This window comes from Dermacentor andersoni, chromosome 1, assembly GCF_023375885.2.
Source record: "Dermacentor andersoni chromosome 1, qqDerAnde1_hic_scaffold, whole genome shotgun sequence".
Lineage (NCBI taxonomy): Eukaryota > Metazoa > Arthropoda > Arachnida > Ixodida > Ixodidae > Dermacentor > Dermacentor andersoni.
The window spans coordinates 252,043,330-252,065,496 of record NC_092814.1 but is presented as its reverse complement, the minus strand read 5'-3'; the positions used below and the strand labels follow the sequence as shown (position 1 = coordinate 252,065,496).

Here is a 22,167-nt window from a genome sequence, read left to right as displayed (position 1 = left end):
AAAAAAGAAAAACTGCGAAAGGTGGCAACCAACGGAAGTCTTGATTGATTAAAATAATCGATAGGACACGAGCGGACCAGCACTTAAGAGAGGATCGTGGACTACATCAATCGTTAGTACGGTCCTTAAGGGTTTATTACTGAAAAAAAGGAGAAAAAAGAAGAAAGGCCGGTCAAGTCATTGCTTTTCATTTAACGGGGCTCGAACATTAACGTCTCACGTCGTAAAAAAAAAGGAAGACAGAAGAAAAATGGAATGAAACATTGTAAAATTATACAAGTTCCGCAGTGAAAATACCGCGACGCTTAAAAGTGACTTCTGTCCACCCTCTCGGGCACCACCGATCCCTGTTGGCTTCTTTGCAGTACGTCTGAGCTGCGTGGTGCAGCCGTGAACGCGTTACTACTGATCGAGCTCGGGAGAGTGCTCGTTCGGTTGGCACTGCCGCGGCAGCTGAGAGGCGGTGACCGCGTCGGGTCGGCGTGCCGCGTGTTCTTCCACAGAGGGCTCCCTGGGGTGAAATTCGAGCGGGCGCCGCGAAGAGAGAAAAGAACGCAGCGTGCCTCTGAGTCCTTTCCAGGAACTTAACTGCTAGCATTAGAACCTTTCCCCCCTTTTATTTAGGTCGTCATGGCATATAAAGAGAACCTTTTATCTCACATTTCAAGTGGATGGTTCGCCTCCTACGCGGTGAACCATTGCCACAAAATTGATGCGTTTGGTTACCCACGTTTTTCTATCGTCTACATCAGGAACGAGTAGGTAGCAATAAAGCTGGTCTTCTGCGAGATCTCCCACGTTTCCACTTGTGACTCCTTTGATTCTTATTAGATCACCGATAAACTCGGACCAAGTTGGTGTAAATTGCAGTACGCAGTATATGGCTTCTAAAGAATAAATATGTGCGAGGCGTGGCGCAGGCTGGTGTTGTTTTTCTTCATTCTCTTCTAAGGACAGGGGGTAAGGTGAAGGGGGGTAGGGGGTGGATGGGACTGATATCAGTGACAGCAAGTATGAAACATGTGCGCACGTGTTCGCCATTTAATGACCCCTTTAGCGACGAATAAGTCTGTTAAAAGTGCAGTATTGTGTACCTGTCAATGTCAATCGAGGGTGTAAATAGCGACGGGGGGTCCCCCACGCGAGTGGTGATGAAAGTGCAGGCAGGACCGTTTTCGTTGGTGTCTTGACTACACCTGTCCTTGCGGCACTGCAAAAGCGAAAAGTGGGAGAGGTGGGAAACGGAGAGAGATCGCAAGAAAGAAAGAAAGGGAGGTAGCACGAACGATCGAGCGCGACCCCCGACCTGACATGCCCCGTTGATAAAAGCCTAGTTTATTCTGTGGAAGGGCCAAGCGGGGGAGCGCCATATTCGCCCAATTTTCTCTGCTGCTTTACGAAAGCGTTTTACTGTTATTGGCCATCGTTGCTCGCCACGCACGACGACGAGGGCGATACTCCCGCTTCGGGCGGCCCCGCCCTGGCGAGCGCGGCGCGCAGGCAGCGCGGGCCGGAAACGACCGCTCGCCGCTGAACGGCATCGGGGCAGCTCCGAGCTGCGGACGCCGACCCTCCCCGCTTCGAGATTTACGATTCCGTATCTCGAACTCCTACGGCGGGAAAGTATTTTCGCTTCCCCTACCGTTGACGACCGCCTGGCCTTCTCTAAACCACGTGCGCGCGTAATACGTCCTCAGCTCCTAAAGCTTGGCGCGGAGCCGCACTTGACTCGCAGTCGCTCTTTTTTGTCAAGAAGCAGTAGTGGCCGAAAAAAAAAATATCTACGCTGCAACCATCTCTCGATGAATGAAACGTTCCTTTGCGACGACATTGTTTCCTCTTTGGTCGTCGATCGCTTCCTCGACGAAGACGGATCTAATCTCGTTCTTTATCTTTGGTTAGATTTCGAAGAAAGGCTTTCCAATTGCTTCCGACAGCCGCTCCGTCACTCCATCGCTCTCTCTGTCTCTCCGCTACTGCGAGCAGCGGTTTAGCGGGGTGCTCTGATAGTTAATCCCACGCACCACGGCACGCGACTTTCTTCCTCCAGCTGGTCGGGAGTCGAACGCGGGAGCAGAAGGGTGGATGCGTGTCCCGCGCCTCCTCCCGCGGACATCCCGGAAGAGGGAGCGCTCGCGCCGTCGTCGAGGGCGCTGGCGTCGGCCGGGATGCCAATCGATGGCCCGTCCGCCATGGTCACCACGTGCCGCCTCCGACACGGTCGTTTCTCTCCGGAGGAAAGAGGAGGGGGAAGAGCGCCGGCTAAAAATAGCTCTCCGGGAATGCCAGAGGCGGCCGCATCTGGGTCAGCGCCCAGCGCACGCGGCCGGCCGCCCCAGGGGGACGCAATTTACCACTCATCTCGGGCCGAGCCACTCGCGCCGCTTACCTGCATCCATCAAGGATTTAAGGCACGCGCCCAGGCCATCTCGCAACGGGATCTGGCGGGACGGTGGGCAAGCCCGTCAAAAGGTGCGGGCAAACGCCGTCGGCGGGGAGAACGAGGAAAAGGCCCCGTGATGGACGTTTATGAGAAGAGAGCAACGTCAGAGGGGCTCTATTGATCCTGGCCTCCGGAGATTGCGCTCTAGTTGCTCTATTCATCGGCACAGGACCCCACTTCTCTGTTTTGACTGCGGGGATACGAGCGCCGGAGAAATGATGCCCGCCAACAGATTTAGTAATGGGCCAACCTTTTAGCCAAGGCAGCGATGACGGGCCTGCTTTTGCTCGCTCTCCCTCTGTTCACGGGCACAAGTCGGGAAAACTCGTTATAAATATGTAATCATGTGGCACGGTGCTTCCCCGACATTGGAGGCGGCGCAAGTGAATGGGTGCGCTGATGTTGTAAGCCGGAGAAAAACATGAATGCGTTGGCAGGTAAACGGAAAAAGTTCGACAAAGGGCCCTCCAGAAGAAATGTGATGACAAGACGAGAGATGGTCGCGTAGCAGGGCGCTCAAATTACGTAACTTGCGCATGCCGTGAAATTGAGATCACTCGGCCCCTTTAGAAACTTCTCACACTCCGGTACTAAAACTTGCGCGTGCGTGCAACTGTCACAAAACTTTTCACTCCACTTCACCCTGTCAGACGGCGACCGAGTGTTCGCCGGGAGCCATCGTGCGCTTCCTTTGACACGTTTAGGAGCGACGAGCTCCCGCGTTGCCTGATGCTTTCTCGCTGAAAATTGATTCAAGGAAATAGTAGTCGCGTCTCGAATTTTGGCGCGTTCGCGTTGAAACGAATTCTCGGGCCTCTGGCTCACGCAGGGAACGACCGGCTGACTACCAAAGCATCGCCTATACCTTCGACGAGTTTTTCCTGATCAGATTTCACTTAGCAGATCAGCATCGTTCGTGTCCTGGCGACAGATGAAATTGCAGCGCCATCATTTAGCGGATTGGCGCCCTTTCCCGCGCTTGCACTACCCGTGTTTCTCTCTCTCTCTCTATCTGTCTCTCTCTCTCTCTCACACACACACACACATGCAGTTGCATCGGGCTACGTAAGCCAAGTGCCATCACCTCGCGAAGCAGTTTAGCAAAAGAGCATTTTAAAGTAAAAGTAATCATCGTGTCTGGGTTTCAGCGCTCGCGTTGCATAGGTTCAGGTGTGTTTACCAGCTAATATCATATTTAACTGCCCCACAGACACCACCTAATTTTCTCATAAACAGAAAATACGTGATAACTCGGTAATCTCAGTCTGGTCATAACTTTTTTTGGAACTGTCAACTAATCATTCAATTCAGATATATCTAACCTCGTACTGACACAAATAAACACTACTGCTATAATTTTATTTGGCAGCGAAGCCATTTCTTCAGAGCGCACCTCGCTGTAGTGAATTCGGAAACAGAAGCCTAACCATAGAGCGAACTGCTGATTACTTGAAGCTCTAGAAGCCCAGCATACTGTTGTGTTCGTATAAGCCAATATCTGCTCTTACACATACGAACGCCTTTTACGTGCGTTTATATAACATACGCGCATGAGTAATCAGCACCTTTTCCCTATATCTAATTTAGCTCGGCTTCGCATGTACTAAACAAAGGAAGATTCAGTGCAACATATCATCCGCGGTCCAGCGCTCCTAACTGCTGTCAGATGGACCCACCGCGAGCCTTTCTCACTACACTGCTGAGTTATCGCTTGACTGATTGATGCCGACCATCGCGGCGAATCTGGCTGCACACAACAGCCGGGGGCACGGAAAAAATTGCCTGCCGGGTCGTTCTGGCTCGAGGGAACTTTCGTGATTCTCGACATGCCAACGAGCAGAACACATTATGATAGACATTCCTTACAGGCCTCGCGCGCTGGCACGGGAGCGCTACCGCTATATCGCACACATCGCGCCGCCTGCCATGCGAGTTGGGCACATTCAGTACGTACCGCGAGCCGCGCGTACTGAGACGGTGGCGCCTGAACGTGAAGAGCTGCCGGCGTTTCAACGCTTCGGGACTATGGAAAGCGTTAGTATACTGTGCTTCGGCATAGCCGAACATTGCTTCCATCCCAGCTGCGTGTGCGCTAGCTTATCCGCGTAGCACTTGCCAGGTACGTGTGCTGCGCGGATCAGCTAGCGGCTGCAAAAGCTGACAAAATGGCAGGAAGGCGCCGATAATATACGGTTGCGTTTGAAATGCGCTAGGGAATGATTCATATAGTATAACACTTCTGTGCATGATGTTCACTTGGGCCGCAATTTTGTAGCGATGGCTTTTCCGATGCTATTCCTTTTTGCGCTTTGACAGTAGTCATAGCGACGCTCCACCCGCTTTGTCAATAGAATGGGCGGCGATTTTCTTGCGATGCCTTCTGCTAATTCTATGCCATTCTTATCATCCACCGTTCACGCCCGGCTGATCCACTTGATAAGGCGGGCGGAGCATCGCTCTGACAACTGACAAAGCGCGAAAAGTGAGAGACGGAATAGGATCCAGGGCCGCGATTTTTTAGCAATGCCTTTTCCGATGCTATTACTTTTAATGCTTAGAGGTTAAGCAAGGACGCACCTGATCGGCTACCCTACACTTGAGGAAGGGGAAAGAGGAAAAGATAGATGAGAAAATGGAAAGCTCAGAAAAGTAATAAATAATATTATTATTATTTGTTTTGAAAACGTATACATTTGACACGAAAGGGAAAGCGAGAAGCAGGCTGACAACTGCCACCGGAAGGGGCACAACGCCTGCCTACTCTTCAGAAAGGAGGTGACAGAAACACAGAAATGGAAGAGAGGAAAGAGGAATGAGAGAGCATCAGGACAAATCTAAAAGAATCAAGTAGAACACACAGTACAGGTCACACACAGTAGGGCCGGTCACTGAAGGTCACACTACTACAGAATGTTAAATAGAAGAAATAATGTCTGAGCTACAAACGTGAGCCTAAGTTAGTTCATTCTAGAAAATTAAGAAGAGCGCGATGAGCCTGAACGCGTCGAGATGCACAACTCGGATACAAACATTCGTCGAGTGTCGTACACCGTAGGCCAAGGAGGTGATAGTCCCTCACTAGCGACATGAGCTGCGCACTGAAAGCGGGACACTCTAATATCAGGTGCTGAAGTGTCTCGCAGCGACCGCAAGACGTACACGATGGACTGGCCACACGTCCTTGTCTGTATAAACGTTCAAACACGTTCACACAGCCAACCCACAGCTTAAGCACTTGCGCTCTAGCGCGACAAAGCAAGCCTCGACCGCTAACCCGAGGCGGGAACGTTCCATTTGCGATGCGCTGGTCTGGACGCTGCTTGAGTAGATAAGTCAGTGTGAATACACTCGTACGTTCGCTACCAGTAAAAAGCGTTCGTGCAGTCCACTCGCCTTCAAGAAGCGCAATAGGGCTCTGGATGTGGAAACATGAAATGGCCCACTCAAGGACAAAGGAATATCACGGCTTAAAATAAACTTGTGGTCCTTAACGTCCCGCAGAGAGACAACAGGTTACGAGGTGCGCCGTAGTGGTGGGCTCCGAATTAATTTTGACTGCCTGTTGTTTACGTGCTTTTTCCATTTCGCCGCCATCGAAATGCGACCGCCGCTTCCGGGAATTGAAACCGCGACCTCGTGATCTGCAGCAAAACGCCATAGACACTGAGCTACTGCGGGGAGCAAAAGCATGACTCACGTCCACTTGCGACAAGCGAAACATATGCGTCAGTTCCGATGCGAAAACATCAAATGGCCTATTGAGCGAAAACGCCGGCGTCTGCAGCAGCGAAACGGCACCTAAATTCCCATTGGCTGCGACGCCAATGTCACGTGCCCGCCTCGACGGAGCAGAGCGGGCGAAAGGGTACACGTGCTGCTGCGCTGGTGTGCCAGGTGTTGCGTAAAGGAAGAGGGCATCGCCGCGACGCCACGTCACCCTCACTCTCGCAAGCCTGTGTTATCGCGCGCACCTTGTCAGCCCAAGCTCTCGCCTGCGTTCTAACTTCGCCTTGGTAATCGCTATTAAAGAATTAATGTATAAAAAACAGAATAAATTCGAACGGAAGAACGTTGGTGGTAGCGAGTTTCGTACCTACGACCCCGCGCTCAAAAGCCTTACCAACCAACTGGGCTACTTACCAACTGGGGCTAAACCAGCGTCTTCTGGATAACAGACCCGTGTACTCTGCTTTATGAAATCATGCTACTTGAAGCGAAGTTTCCATTGCCAAGCCCCGCGTGACGAAAGCCGTGATCAAAATCACCGCGACTTATTCGGGAGCGTCCCCATAGATTCTATGGCAGTCGGGCAAGATACCATGACGTCACAAATTGAAGTGCACCGGCCTTGTGCTATGCGTCTTGCCCGCGAGGAGTTCGTAACTCGAAAGACCACTCAGCGGCGTTCAAATGGAACTTCACAACTCATTCATTCACAACTCATAAGAAATGCTTAGGGGTCTTAGGATTTTTCTAAATCAGTGCTTGTGGCTGAAAAAGCGCGTGCTGGCCAGCTATAATTCGGCCATGTACATTACGCCTCCATTCTTTTTATCGTATATCATATCCCGTATTACCATGTGCCCTGTGAGTCATCATTTCGTTGGCTATGGAGATACCGTTGGGCCAGTCTTGCTTGACGCGTCTGCACTTATTAGAAGCGGCGTGACCGAACGCTGGCAGGCTATCTTTAAGGATATACTTTGTCCTCAGTAGAGTGAGCATTGGGAAGACTCTTGTGAAGACAAATCAATTGCCAAACCGGCCACTTATACTAACCGGGAAGCTTCCTGCTGCTGTACCCTGGTGAGGAATCGGGAAGCACGAAGTATCGCCAAGTCCGTAGCCAATCGAGTCTCGGCCGAGCCGGTTGAGCGCGCGTCCGCTGCAAGGAACAAGTGACTGCAACGCGAAGAGTTGAAGCGGTTGAAGTGTTTGCCACGCTTTCCTTTCGTGCGATAAGCCTTCAGCCAGCTGTGTGACTTTTCAGACTAGCGTGCACTGGAGGCGTTTGCCGTTAAACGTTTGCTGCTCGCGCGTGCCGGTGTTTGACGCTCTTCGTCGTGTCGATAAATCGCGAAGTGGGCTCAGTGCATGTGGGCTTGCTTCGCAGCGCGTGTCCCCGGCGCTCCCATCGATCAAGTTGTTTCCTCTTATACTTGCAGTTGCCCAAGTCGAGCGGTGTTCGTGTCCTCCATCATTTTGGGGCTCAGATGGCAGTCACGCGACCGAATGACGAACTGCTTCCGGTGAGAGCTCGTGCGTCCGGAGATATCGCGAGCGTCTTTTCCGGGTTATACGGCAGCTCGTCTAGTCTGAACTAGACGAACACCGCTTTCATTAGGGGTGCGCCGTCATCGATCGCCGTCTGGCTATTGAAGAGGTTTATCCGTCTTCGTTTTTTTTCCTGGCACATTCTAACGTGAATCATTTATAGGGCAGTTCATTACGAGCAGCTCGAAACATAAATTTTATGTTTGGAGCACTTTAGCAGATACAACTTTTAGTTCCGCCTTCGTCACAATGTTGTCGCCCCGGCTGGTAATCCTCGCGCTTGACAGCAGAACGCCACAGGTACTGACTCTCGAATAAATGCTTTAAGCGAAATCAAGAACGAACAAATAAAGTAACATAAAATTTACGTAGAAAGAATCTTTCTTTGGCGTTAGCGAAAGGCGGCCGGGTATCCCTAGAAGTAGCAACGTCAGGTATACCTAATTGGAACTTTCTGACATTTGTGGATCATTACTGAAGATTAATAATGCAGAGTTCATAACACGGCCAAGCCGTGCATTGCCGACAGGACATCCTCCATCAGGAAATTTAAAAGAAATCGCCTTTCAATATGCCCAAACAGCGCGCCCTTTTTGAGCTATTTTAGAGGACATTTGTATACTCCGGCAGTTTATTCCAAAACGAGAGCGCTGCGAATACAACTTGTAGCAATAAAGATGTGCATGTACAGTTTAAGAAAAGCATAACCGCACAAGTACTGCGTTGCTTTCTAATGACCGAACAAGATCGCCTCGAGCTGCCGCAAATGTGCTTTTGCCAAGCCTCTGCCAGTCTATATAGGCGGCACCACATGCAGAGGCCCACGTCAACCATCGCGCAAGCACATACGGTGCATTAAACAACAAAAAAAAAATAGCTCCTGTGACTTTCGCCTGTACTATATAGGAGAGACAAGTGAGCCCATCCACCGCCTCAGCTTGCGAGGCGTTCGGCTGCTCAGCTTGAGGTCGCGTATTATTTCTCAGCCGCGGCGGCCACAACGGGGTTAGATATAAAGGAAAACGAAAAGGGGAAAGAGGGGGAATGGAACCTGCCTATGTATTTAGAATTCGGTGCACCTTAGAGAACCCCAGGTGGCCTTAGTCGAAACGAAGGTTTCCAACACGGCGTGCATCAGTATATAGCTTTGGGCACTACAATCACATACATTAATTCTTTATACAAGTGCCGGTATAAGTGCTGTGAGCACTTGTAGGGGTTCATCTGCGTCATCTGTAGATACTGGCACGGCCACGCCGATAGTAGCTGTTTTGTCGTCAGCTCTGGATTAACTGAATTTTGCGCGTCTTCCTATACGACAAAATGAAAACCTTGCCCTCCTTCAGGAGCTAACAGTGTAAAGAAGGCGACGAACAAAGGCCTGTATTCACAGAAAAGGCTAACACGCTAGAATGTTTCGTAAGAGCAAATTTCAGCCAATCCGGATGCTGGACATGTTATTGGCTATATAAGGCGACCGGCCAATGGCAAACAGCACTTACGAACGATAAGCAATTTGTCAATACGACCCCAGGGTCAGACAGACATCCTGGCGCTGAAGTGTTTCTAGAAGCGTTTATATAAGCTGTATTACTGTCAGGAAAAGTCACGCTGGGCATGGTGTAACCCTCAGGCAGCACATCAATAGCATGCGTGAAACCACCGCATTCTGTATGTAAAATAGCAAGCAGAGCTATTCCGAGAAAAGTGCGCGAAACAGTGATAAGGACGGTCTCGACGCATTGCGTCACCGTTCCTTCGCCCCGCGGAACGTCGTCTGGCGTGTAGTGCGCAATCGGATCCGCTCGGCATCGCGCAACCGTGCAGACGACCGTTATCGAAGATAGATGTCAAGTTGCCGTAACATTACGATTCACTCGCATTTTCTTTTCGCAGCGGCAAAGGGTATAATGGAATTGAATACGTGTTCATTTTCCTTTTACATTACGCGTGCTCAAACCATGTTCTGCTCGATTTTTGTGGGCCTTATTCTGTTTTTACTTCCTGTCTTTTTCTTTCTTTCAACACAATTCTGGAACGTGATTTAATATTATACTTTATCTGACCATAATAAAAATTAAAATTTGGTTGTACGTTTCTTTTTTCGCCCATAAAGAGGGTACATTTATCTTTGCGTAGAGCGGCCCGATGAAGAAGAGAGCGCGATTACGTCAATACCGGAGAAATTACAGAGACAGACTCTCGTGCGTCGCCTTGCTACCCACGCTGGCCTGTCCCCAGTATAACTTCTACGAGGACGTCCCAAATAGAGGCATGCATCGCCACTGACCTCTGCCCGCCATGACAAGTCATATACCTAGTTTGGGACTGACTGACACGCTCATACAGGTGTATATAAGAGATACCCCAATGTTGATGGGTGCTCCCACCTTCACACGACAAGGCGGTCGTCGTTCTTCGGTGGACGAACTCGCTGACTTCGCGAAGACCTCAATGGCACCCGGCGGCGGCCACAAGTCGTTCGCAGCACTGTGGAAGCTGCAGGGCTCCTGAGCCAATAGGAAGGCCGATTAACCCTCGAGATGTGTTCATCTGCACCGCGTCGTTTGCTCACCGCTACAGTAATTCGCGATATACGCCGTGCATGCGCAAAGGTCCTAACATGTCCCGTATCGATGTACGGTATCATTTACCAAGCAAAAATAAAACTCTCTAATCCGGCCAATAATCAGACAGTTACGCCCTGAACTTTATTCCGCTGCGCAATGATGTTACGCTCAGGATATTCCGCTGCTCAAGGATACGCCTCGTATACCATCGGAAGTGTTGCAAACGACTTGTGAGGTGGCGTTTTCAAACAAACATATATACAGCACCAGCATGGCGTTTGCTAAGTGTTTCTGCGAGCGCCACGCCCACAGGCCCTATACACATATTCTCCTTATAGTTCTCAGTGCACACACAATCGCAGAAAGCTAGCTGCTAGGAAGTATATACAGTGAAAGAAACAGAAATTTACTCTTCCGTGTGACAGCTTGTTGTTGCGCGCAGTGCCGGCTGGGAGAGTTCAGTCGTCGTAGTGGGGACATTTCAGATATTTCGTTGACAATTATTCCCACGAGTTATGGCGTGAGCGTTCATATATGTCAGTAATTTCGGCGTCACGTCCGTAATAAGTCAGCCTCCTATTCTCGGCAATGAAGAGAGCACGCGTAGCGGGAGACGAAACACACAAGACGAGAAATTGTGTTTGGTCTCGCGTCACGCGCTGATCGTATTAACGCAGAACGAACAAAGCTACACCTTACTGAGCGAAGAGTTGTCATGCTACCACCGTTAGGTTCCTTCGAGAGTGAACATCTGTGCATATATTTTTTCTGGGGCACGCGTCAAGAGTCCTGGGCTTGCTTTCTTTTTCTTTCTGCCACAGTGCGACATCTCTCGCGGCATTCAGTGCTTGGGTTGTTCTTTCAGTCTCCCTTGTATCCGCGTCTATCGCACCTGCTTTTAAAATTCTGAGATTGCTTAGCACACTCGGCGTACTGCGAAAGCTGGCATGAAAATGAAGGTGAGAAAAGAAGCCAGAGTGCAATTTAAGAAGAGAGAGCACAAAGGAGGATAGTTACTCAGTGACTATTACCCTATCGATGGCCCGGTGGTAAACGAAGTGTGCGAATATAAATATTTGGGAGTGACGATTACGAATGGCGCTTTCGTGGCCTAAACGCATCTGCACCATGCGCATCTGCTTCACGTCAGCTCAGGTTCTTGAGACACAAATCCAAAGCCAGCATTACTGGTTTATTGCATTTGGAATATAGGAGTCTTACTTAACCAAAATTCGGTACCATAGTGTGCCACATAAGACCCTATTGAACTAAAGGAGAAGCAAGCAACTTGTGTTACGAAGAAACGATGCTTGTCTTCACCTTGACGAAAACAAATCCCCTTGCCGATACGTTGGCTCCAAACAGAGGCTTGCCTTGTCCAGCCACTCTTAACTACATCGTCTCCATCTTCCTGTGAACCTCTATGCTGTTTGAAAGACAAGCAGAAACAGCCAAATGTCCAAATTCTTCCGGCCCGCTGCACCTTTAATAGGTATAGGTCAACTGATCAACCTTCTAAACTCACGGTTGACAGTGGTATCCATAAACGAGAGACAATAAGAAAAAATTCGAAACAAGTTTTTGTATTCACTCTACACGCACTCATTAAAACTTGTGGCAAAGATTGATGCAAGCGCTTCATATAAATCTGGACTTGGTGGGTCATGCATGAGTTGCACAGACGGAGGGATTGCGCCCACGACGCGCTCGCATGTCATGGCGTGCGCCTTGACGTTCACAGCTTCCTATGTTCCGGTTGGTGCATCACTGAATTAGGAACGAACAGCGCACAAGATGGCATATTCTAATCCTTAACGCGTCTGCTGTGCTATTTCTTCTTTATTCAACTGGCTAAGCCAATTGGCTGCAGTGTAGTTATTGCTGCCGTGCTCGTTCGCAAAATAATTCGACTCGAATTTGGGCTTGTGTACATCACGCGTTTTTACTGAAGGCGTAGAACCTTAGAGCAGATTTAAAGGACGGATCGGCATGGACCCAGTGCTGAGCTCATATTTACATAGGCCACAGTTTTACTCAGGTTCCGTAAACAGATGCCTCGCTATCGAGAAAGAATCTTTTCGCCAACACCTATACCGGAAGGCGCTCACTCGCGCACGGTGACACGGCACAGGAAGCGAGAGCGGTTGGGCACGCCCGGGCCGACGTGGTCATCACACTAATCCAACTCGGCGAGCGAATCGCTGGAGATTGGACGCGACCAGAGCACCCGTAGCGACAAAACGTGCTTCACACTTGCAGCCTGGCGCCAGGCGATAATGCAGACGCTGCAGAGCTCCGGAGCCGTTGAGCTCACAAGTGGCCGCTCAGAACGCGCGGCTGCCGGAACGCTCGTCCCTCTGAGTTGTGCGCACGCACGCCTCCCCGTGACACTGACATACGACCACGGCGAGCTGCCAGCGGCTCTCTCTCTCTCGAGGGAGAGAGGCGCTCCCGAGGACTGCATGAAAAATCTGCGAGGGCGTTGCCGCGAGCCGTTCGCTCGGAGTACCGCTTGAAACGTTTTGGTCATTCCCCCCCCCCCCCCCCCCCCCCTTCTTTTCCTTGCGTGATCATCGCACGGAAACTGCGAAGACTTGAGGGAACGTAAAGGCGTGACAGGCCCGAATAAACTTCGTGTAAGACAGCATGCAAGTACCAATCAGTTGTGGGAAAATCCAGGTGAGAAAGAACGAGGCCCATTAGCGGCGATAGAACATGTGCTACTTTTCATCCGAATGCAATTATGGAGGTTATAAGAAGAGGCTACACTTGAAGCGACATACGTAACGGAAGCTTGTACTTCCTAAGCGTGCGCATGAATTAGCGCTGGCGTGTGTCCGCGCTCTTTGTCCAACGAAATGCGGCTGCATTTGGCCGGACCGGTGCAAGAACAGCCGGTACTTCGCCACGTGCGCCGTGTTTTCACTACGCTGCATATGGAAGAAGCAGGCCAAGGGACGCTTGCGTGAGGAAGTACGCAGACTATAGCGATTATGTGATGTTAATACACCCGATTGATCAGAGCGTACAAACGGAATAAAAGATTGCAACGTATACTTGGTACGGGCTGTGGAGAACTGCGTTTATACTGCCGACTAACGAAAGGCCTATACTCCACGACCTGATGTAATATATCAGCGCCCTGATTCCTGGCAGCTATTGGGAAAGCGCTAAGTGCACCGAAATATGCATTAATAGAGCAGTTTTTATATATATAACTTCGTGAAATCTTATGGCTGAAAAATATCCTTTATCCCGGTCGAGGCTCCAGGAAATTCTGATTTTCATAGCTATTATTATTATTATTATTATTATTATTATTATTATTATTATTATTATTATTATTATTACCACCACCGCCGAATTTGGATGGAGGTATCCCTGCGTATACTTTAGGTCTTGTCAATTGCTCACCTGTAACAGCTTTTTTCCCCACCGCAGAGATACGTTCCTTTAATGTGACAGCACTTTGTGAGAACGCGGTATGTTGGAATGTTGCACGCGGTGCTATTTGTCGTCAAATTTCAGTCTCAATAGATGTGGGTACATATATCTGGAACGTCAGAATAGAACGCGATACGATTTCCAGACAACGAAGAGCAACGCGCATTCGCCTTCTTAAACCTCCTTGGAAAACTGGCTTCGATCACCCGTGGTTGGTTTCCGAGAGGGATAAAGCAGTCGCCACTTTAGCTGTGGGAAGCGCCAGTTGAGGAGGGGAAGGGGGGGGGGGGGGCATGAATTAACTCTGCTGTAGATTTAGTCACGTTATTTTTCTATTTATTTAAGTACTTTGTAACGAAATGCTTCATGACCAATGTTGGAATAGCCGACTTTCTCGCAGACTCCTCGTATGGATATGAAACACACAGAGAAGCAAAACACAGCGTCGAGCCGTGCGGGGGCTTCCCCTTTTGCTTTACCCTCCTGTCCTCTCTGCCCTGACCTCTTCCCACCGACCTCGTTACTATCAAGCGTTAGGCTACAAGAAAGGATAAAGTAAGGTCAGTAGCTAGCGCCAACGAGCTGCGTACGTATATATACAGAAGACGCGCTTCTTCCTTCTGCGTCATAAACTTGCCAGAATCTGCGCTATATATACGAACGACTTGCCTTGTTCGTCTCATTTGTCGCCGACGGGGCCCTTTCCCTTTTTGTCGCCGGCGGCTTTAAGCCGAAGGTTTCAAGACCGGACTGCCGTTCACCGATCGGTGTCGCCGATGGTAATACCACTCTTGCATTCCTGGCTTTCGTAAAGGCAATGCATAAGAGGTCTAGGGAAACAAAACAAATACAAATAAATAAAAGATAACTAAGCCGTCTAGAATATATATATATATATATATATATATATATATATATATATATATATATATATATATATATATATATATATATATATATATATGTACCTTTCGGAATGCCGCGGGGGTTTCCCTTCTGCCAACTGCTTGCTCCCCAATTTTCCCCTGAACCTTCGATGTCCCTGTTCTCCGGCATGTTGCACTTGCTCCTTTCCGCGCTCTCGCATGGTGCTTTTTGACTCGTCTCTATTCTCTCGCACGATGTTTTTCAATCCTCTCTATTCTCTCGCATGCTACTTTCCTGGCTCTGTAGTGGTAGTTTGCTTGCCGGGTCTTGATGTTTTGTCTCGGTAACGGTGATCAGTGTGACCAGGGACACAAAATCGAATTCAGCATAAAAGAGGCGTAAGTTAATTTTTGTCGCAAACTCGTAGCTATTCCTAAATATAACATCTCTGGATATCACTGGCCTTTTGGTATGTTTGTCACGGGAATTTGCAATTTTTGCAGCTCCTGGGCGTGATTTTTATTTATTTGTCACACTGCAAAACGCTGTGCCCGAGTGGTTATACTACTGCGCGTTCCTGCGAAAGGCTGTCTAAGATTATTAAGAAAAATAAGGGATTAGGGACAAAGTGACTATCTTTACTGGCGCGGCTTCATGACAGCGCTGGGCATCGGAACTAGCGTGGTAATCGCCACCAAGATCTTTAAGTAATCAAATTTCAATAATTAACATTTTACTTGATGACTTTAGGGACGCGTTGCAATCAATCAATCAATCAATCAATCAATCAATCAATCAATCAATCAATCAATCAATCAATCAATCAATCAATCAATCAATCAATCGATTAATCAAACAATCAGTCAGCCACTACTGAAACCATTACCTTTCAAACTTTCTGCATTGCTACGGTACAAAAAAAAAAAAATTGGTGCTCAACATCTGCAGCGAAATGCATTGGTGATCTAGTTAATGCTTACGAACTCGGAAAAAATTGCGGTACGGTCAATTTTTCACTGATACGGCAATGCAGTTCGCGGCATATTTCGAGTCCGTTTTTTTGTTTTAATTGGTACAAGCCGCAAAATTTCCTGCAGAGAGTACTGACTGACTTCAATTCAGTAGTTATCGAACGTGTCCTATTAAGTACTTAATCAAAAAGTTATTTAGTAAAATTCTGTGAAATATTAAGCGCAAATTGTAGGTGCACCATTTTTACAAAGCCTGGTCAGCAAAAATTATTTTACCTACAATCCCCTATTCTTGACAATCACAGACAGTCGTCGCCAAAACATGCCGTATGTTCCGTAACGAGCGTTCCTTTGGCCTATTTTTTTTTTCTTCTGAAGCACCATATTTCCAATATGCTGAAAAAGAGGTCCTGAGACTGTGGTTCAGCTGCTGTCCACTTAATTAAAGAAACGTTCACTTCATGGTAACGAAGATGTTAGGCTTGAATAATTGTGCTTCGTACAGACGAGGTCTCACATTCCATGATATTAAAGCCGATAGCGCAGAGACGCTTGCTAAATGCTTTTGAATTATAGTAAGGGCTGTGTGTAGCATGCCGCTGGCATTTCGATGATTTGGTATACTAATGGTGTTCTTGCCAGTACGAATTTCCAATAAGAAAATGGTGGCCGCTGCGTAAGTTTTGCACTGTTGGGAGAACGCACTCAGTGTGGTGGAAGTCAGTCCTTTAATTGATTTTAATAAACGTACCGTCAACATTGACATAGAAGCGCATTATTTCAAGATTAGGCAGTTATATTTAGGCACTTCAACTACTTGACCAGGATGTGAAAACGGCGTACAAGACCAACGTTGAGATCAACACTGTTATGTGTGCCTCAGTCGGTTCTCTGAAAGTCTGCTGAGAATTACCTCGGAGGCAAATATGCTCATTACCTCCTTTTTAGTATATGCTTACCCTTTCAAACTCCGAGAAAACAGCCGCGAACACATGTGCGAGCGGCCTATCTGAAGTACAGAAGTTAATTAAGCAAAGCAAGCTTCTATTCAAACGCGCGCACCCGTAGATGCCGACTCAGCGATATGCCATTGGTGCAGACGACTGGCACGCACTGCGCGAGCTAGTCGCTTCTGTGTTGGTCGTCGATCTCGCGCAAGTACGACCGCAGGAATTTAGCAAACTTTTGATTAAAAAAAAATGTCCGGGAGATCTGCGCAACTTTCACAAGCTACACGTCTCAGATAGCGAATAGCTGCTACGCGGTAGGCCCCACTAATGACGCATAGTTATCACACTCGTGTATCGAAACATTTGCAGTCGAGAACATCGAAAGTCTGGCCCATACTATCAAGACATGCTGCAGGAGGAGGCCGACGCTTCCCTGCACTGCTTCATCCGCCGCCGAGACTACACGGCGCCGTCGCTTCCGTTCTAGCACCCAGTTGACGCTTAGCGCCTTTGTGCACTCTGGAACGAAACGCAATGGGTGTGCCGTGAGCCTTTGCTGCATTTAGTTGTGCTTCGTCGACGTTGTCTTGACACAGTTCGCTGGAGCGTCAATTATTGTAGTCATTGGTTGCGGTACATTCTTTTGTTCGAACCTTTATGTTTCGTTTTATCGTCGTCATGAGGACGTAATAATGTTTTTTATTGAGAGCAACGAACTCTGGCAGCAATAGCAGACTACACTACCGGCTTTGACAGCTGCTGGCCATATTTCTCCGACGAATGGGTGGATGAATTTTATGAGGACATCCTTTTAAATGGTTTGGTGTCTAGTGTCGTCAAGCTCGTTATATTTACTTTTGTGGAGCCTTCATATTATCGCACCCTAAGGTCCATTTCGTGTAAACAAACCGTCGAGTGTCAAAGTAGTTTATCGACATAAAAAGTAAAGTTTATCCTTGTTTTAGTCCTACATGTTCCCTACTTTTACGTCACATATTGTCCAACCGTGTTTTCTAACTTTTCACGGCCATGCGCATTCATCTTCCCTGTGCTGTCTTTGACACCCAAGGCTACGGGCACGGTAACCATGTCCTCATTTGTCTCTGTTTTGTTACCGCGGCATGCTAACTAAACGTACTCAATAGTTTCTGTGCTATATTTACACCCTCATTAGGCTTTGAACAGTAATGCACTACCTTATGAATTATCATAAATATTTTCTCTTTTGAGTTATTTCTATGCTGTTAGATCGGTTTCTTGGTCTGCTTCCTCTCCGTTGCGCCCATCCACTATGGTGTTCCTGAATCTCTGTTTATGCATTGAACGGTAATTTCCCTGTCGTTATCCACGCCCGTTGGCCTAGTGCTTACTAGTTAGCACCATGGGGACATATTCAAAACAACTTTAGTAATCCCAAGAACCGTTTGTTACGGATCAGCCACTTCAGCTTGTATTATACGTTCGCTGCCACTATTGGTGTACTTTTCTTTACGAACCGCTCTAGCGTATGAACTGCTTCGTAAATAAGGGCCGGAGTTACTATAACCTCCAATCTACGTAGACGTATATGAACGTTTCGCCATCCATCTATCTTATATTGCTCAGTCGGTTTTCAACACATACTTGGCCCTGAGCCTCGCTCGCTTCAGAAGACGTCCAGCTGATCTCTACCTGCATGTTCTACTTCGTTTGTAGTTTTCCTGCGGGCAGTTAAAGGCTAGTCTTTCCACAGCTATTTATATCATATCTAGTCCCAATTGCACTTATGATTTAACAGGCACGGAGTTTCGAAACGTAAGTCAACGAAGTACGACTCCTTTCCGCACGCCTTTAACCTCATACTTGTCGTGGACTCATAACGCTTTGGCGACCGCGCCGACGCCACCGCCATCCAGTGGAGTGCAGAAAACACGACTTTCTCGTATCGCAATGGCCGCGACCAGTCGATACGCCGACGAAGGCGAGTTGTGGAGCCGACGGCTTAGGGGCGGCGAAAATAAGTCAACGGGCGAGACTGTGATGCTGATGGTATATCTGGGGAAGACGAACGGGATAACTCGGGCGCCACTCGCCGCATTAGCAGCTATGCGTTGTAAAATACTGAAGGTCATTAATATGTGCTCCGAAAATGCACCACCAGCGAGTACAGTGCGTTTAAAATTCCGGTGACGCAGACAGGTTTATAACTGCGCAAACAAACGACCACAGAGAAAGAGCACACAATGACAGGCGCAGTTTATTTTCTTCTCTCTCTCTCTCTCTCTCTCTCTCTCTCTCTCTCTCTCTTTCTTTTTTTTTTTTTTTTGTTCGCGTCCGAACAACTCTCGACGTCCCGTTTACTCCTATAGACAGACTATGACGCAGTACTGCAGTCCAACTTCTCACACGACACAAATGACCAATTACTTTCCCACTCATCAAGTGTAGGTCACGGTGCCTACACTTGATCAGGGAGAAAGTAATTGTGCATTTACGTCGCGTGATAAGTAGGACTGCAGTACCGCGCGATTTTACGTAGCAGCCACCATTCCCTGCAAAGCGTACATATGCGGATTTGAAAACACTCGATAACGCCCACAGTGTTGCTTACTTCATGTAGGCTCCTGCGTGAAGAATAGCGATTTGCTCATACGGTCAAGTTCGAAATTACTGCTACAGTTATAAGGACAGACGAATTGTCATTTTAATTAACTAAAGCTTTATACTAATTTTAGATGACACTCATTGCCATGGGAGTGGGGCCATGACAGGCATTTAAAGGCTTTTGGTGGCACCTCCTCTTGAATATTCGAGAAAAGAAACTAAAGAACTTGAACGATAGAAATTACTGTGAATGTTTGAGAACCTGAACAGTACAATCACTTATCTGCCGTAACCCTTTGATATGCTACCAGGTTTAACCTAAAGTGCGATCCAAACTGGTGAAATCTTCACGAACAGTATGCCTCACCACAGTGTTGACCGGTTGGTTGTGAGCGCGAGCGGTCAGGCTCGGCTGGCACGGGCTAACAGTGTGCCGCGGTGCGCACGCGCGGTTGCAGGTGAGTGGGGCCATGGCGGCCGGGCAGCGCAGCGCCGCTCAGGCGGCCTGGCTGCTGCAGGTGGCATGCTAGCCCGGGCTGCCATGCGCCAGCGCAGCGGTCCCGGCAGCAGCAGCAGCAGCGTGAGAGCGGCGGCGGCGGCGGCGGTTGCGGCACCGGCGGTTGCGGCACCGGCGGCGGGGGCCCGGGCGACCCAGAGCGGCCAGCAGGCACCGCGGCGTTCGCGCAGCGCCCCGAAGCGTCACCACGGATCACGCGCAGGCGCCGCACGACCATCAGCCGGCTGGCGAAGGCAAGAGCATGTCCTTCCTGTTCCGCTTCCACGACCTGATCGGAGGCATCCATGTGCCCATCGACGACGGCGTGGACAAGCTGAACCGCAAGTACACCCTGGTGGTGTTCCTGTTCCTGGCGCTGCCCATCTTTACGCGCCAGTATATCGGCGACCCGATCGAGTGCTTCACGCCGACCTACTTCACGGACGCCCAGGCGCGCTTCGTCAACAGCTACTGCTGGACAGCCTCCACCTACTACCTGGTGAGCGACGCCGAGGGCGACGAGGCGGCCGAAGCTCCGCCGCGCGAGCCGCCGGACCCGCGTGTGCAGCCTGAGGAGCTGGACTACGCGGGCTTTGAGACCCCGCCGGCGGGTGGCGTCGAGCGTCTGCGGCGCGTGCACGTCTCGTACTACCAGTGGGCGCCGCTGATCCTGCTAGTGCAGGGCTGCTGCTTTCACCTGCCCTTCGTGCTATGGGGCGCGTGCGCGCACAGCGCGGGCGTCAAGCTGCGCCGGCTGCTCAAGCGGGCCTCGGACATCGCCAGCCTGCCGCCGGGCTGCCAGCAGCGCGAGGCCCTCCTGTCCGAGTTCGTGGACCAGTTCCACACGCTGGTGGCCGGCAGCGCGGGCTGCTGCACGGACCCGGCCTGCGGCCTCCCGCTCGCCTGCCGCTGTGTGGGCGGCCCCACGCGCTACCTCTGCCTACTCTACCTGCTGGTCAAGTCGCTCTACGTGCTCAACGTGGGCCTCCAGTTCCTGATGCTCACGGCCTTCCTGGGCCGCGGCTTCCTGCGCCACGGCCTCGAGCTGGCACGACGGCTGGCCGCCGACGGCGACTGGTGGAACTCGCCGCGGTTCCCGCTGCAGACGCTGTGCCAGGTGCGAGCCGCGCTCCAGGGCGGCCTGCGCACCTACCTCTGTCGCTGCGTACTGCCCATCAACGTGTTCAACGAGAAGATCTTCTCCGTCGTCTGGTTCTACCTGGCGCTCCTGCTGCCGCTGAACCTGGCCAGCCTGCTGCTCTGGCTGTGGCGCTGCTTCCGCTGCAACCGGTTCGCCTTCGTGCGGCTCTGCCTCTGGAGGACCCGCATGGTGAGCCTGGGCGAGCTGTCGCGCGTGTCGCGCAAGATCGCCGTCAACTACCTGGGCTGGGACGGCGTGTTCGTGCTGCGCCTCATCGAGAACAACCATGGCAGCGCCATGGCCACCGTCATCCTGGGCCGCCTGTACGACTTCTACGCCAACCAGATGAAGGCGCAGGACGACGGCTCCGACGTGGAGCTGGGCCCCATGCCGCCCTCGGTGGCCGCCCAACAGTCCGGCGCCATGCACCCATGCCACGGCGCGCCCTGCCACGGCGGCGCGGCCGCCCCCTGCGCCCACCAGTTCGGTGCCAGGCGGCCCGGGGGCTACTGGGGCAAGTGAGCGCGCAGCAGGGACCTAGCCAGTTACCGTAGCCGGCCCTAGCGGCCGCTAGGCTCGCCTAGAGCACACACATGTATCCCAGAGAGGGCCGCCCTCGCTATGCAAGCCCGGCGAGGCGGCTTCCACACCGCCTCGCGCGTGGCACCGTGTATCTCTATCGCCCCGGGCCCTGCTGCGGCCGCTGGCCCCAATGGCAGCCAGACCCCTTGGTACCGCCTGGGGGCGCCTCTCTCTTACGAGGGGGCCGCCCCGACTAGTAGCTCGCCAGGGGCCGCTTCCCGCCGGCGGTGCGAGGACCGCCGCCGCCGCACGAGGACCGCCGCTCTCCGGGCAGCCTGCGCGCAGGTGAGGCTCGCGTCTGCCGCGCCGGCGGCAACCACTCCACGCCTTGTCTCCCCGACGCAGGCAGAGCCTTCCAACCCGGACGACGACGACGGCCAGGACCACACGAGGTGAACACCGCACACCCTCTGCGCAGCGCTCGCGACCTGTCTGACCGTTGCGGACGCTGCGCTTTGGTTCCTCGGCTGCAACGGCTCCGGGCAGCGCCGAGCATATGTCCGCTGTGAACAAGCACGGCGTGTCACAAGCCGTTGACGCCGAGTGCCACAATTACTTGCATCTCGCTTTGCGCATGACAGTTCAAAGTGTTGCGCGCGACCGTCGACTTTATCCAGTTTATGAAGCTTCACACCACTGTATTCCTTGTCCACGTTAGTTGACGTCCGTGTACTACGTTAGGACCATCGCTGTAGCCACGTCAAGTCTGACCTGACGTGGGAGCAGCAATTTCGAATAGACCGCGGTGATGAAGAAACACTTTGCAGCGTCCTCATTTCGTGCGCTCTGCGCTAGCTTCGTCCGTGTCACGTTTTGCATCATTTATTGCATATGAATGTTGAATGC

The 22,167-nt window shown here is 50.6% G+C and overlaps 1 protein-coding gene across 4 annotated transcripts in view; it reads left to right on the top strand.

Annotated features, from left to right (window-relative positions):
- The window catches only part of LOC126548454 (innexin unc-9-like), a 62,946-nt gene that overhangs the window by 19,883 nt on the left and 20,896 nt on the right, over positions 1-22,167 (top strand). For 2 of the 4 annotated variants that reach the window (XM_050196642.3, XM_050196644.3), the window contains exon 2: positions 19,561-21,713. In XM_050196642.3, the coding sequence (XP_050052599.1) occupies positions 19,861-21,261 (1,401 nt within the window). In that variant the 5' untranslated portion in view covers positions 19,561-19,860 and the 3' untranslated portion in view covers positions 21,262-21,713. The remainder of the gene's footprint in view (positions 1-19,560; positions 21,714-22,167) is intronic. The other 2 variants (XM_050196643.3, XM_050196645.3) reach the window with 2 other exon arrangements.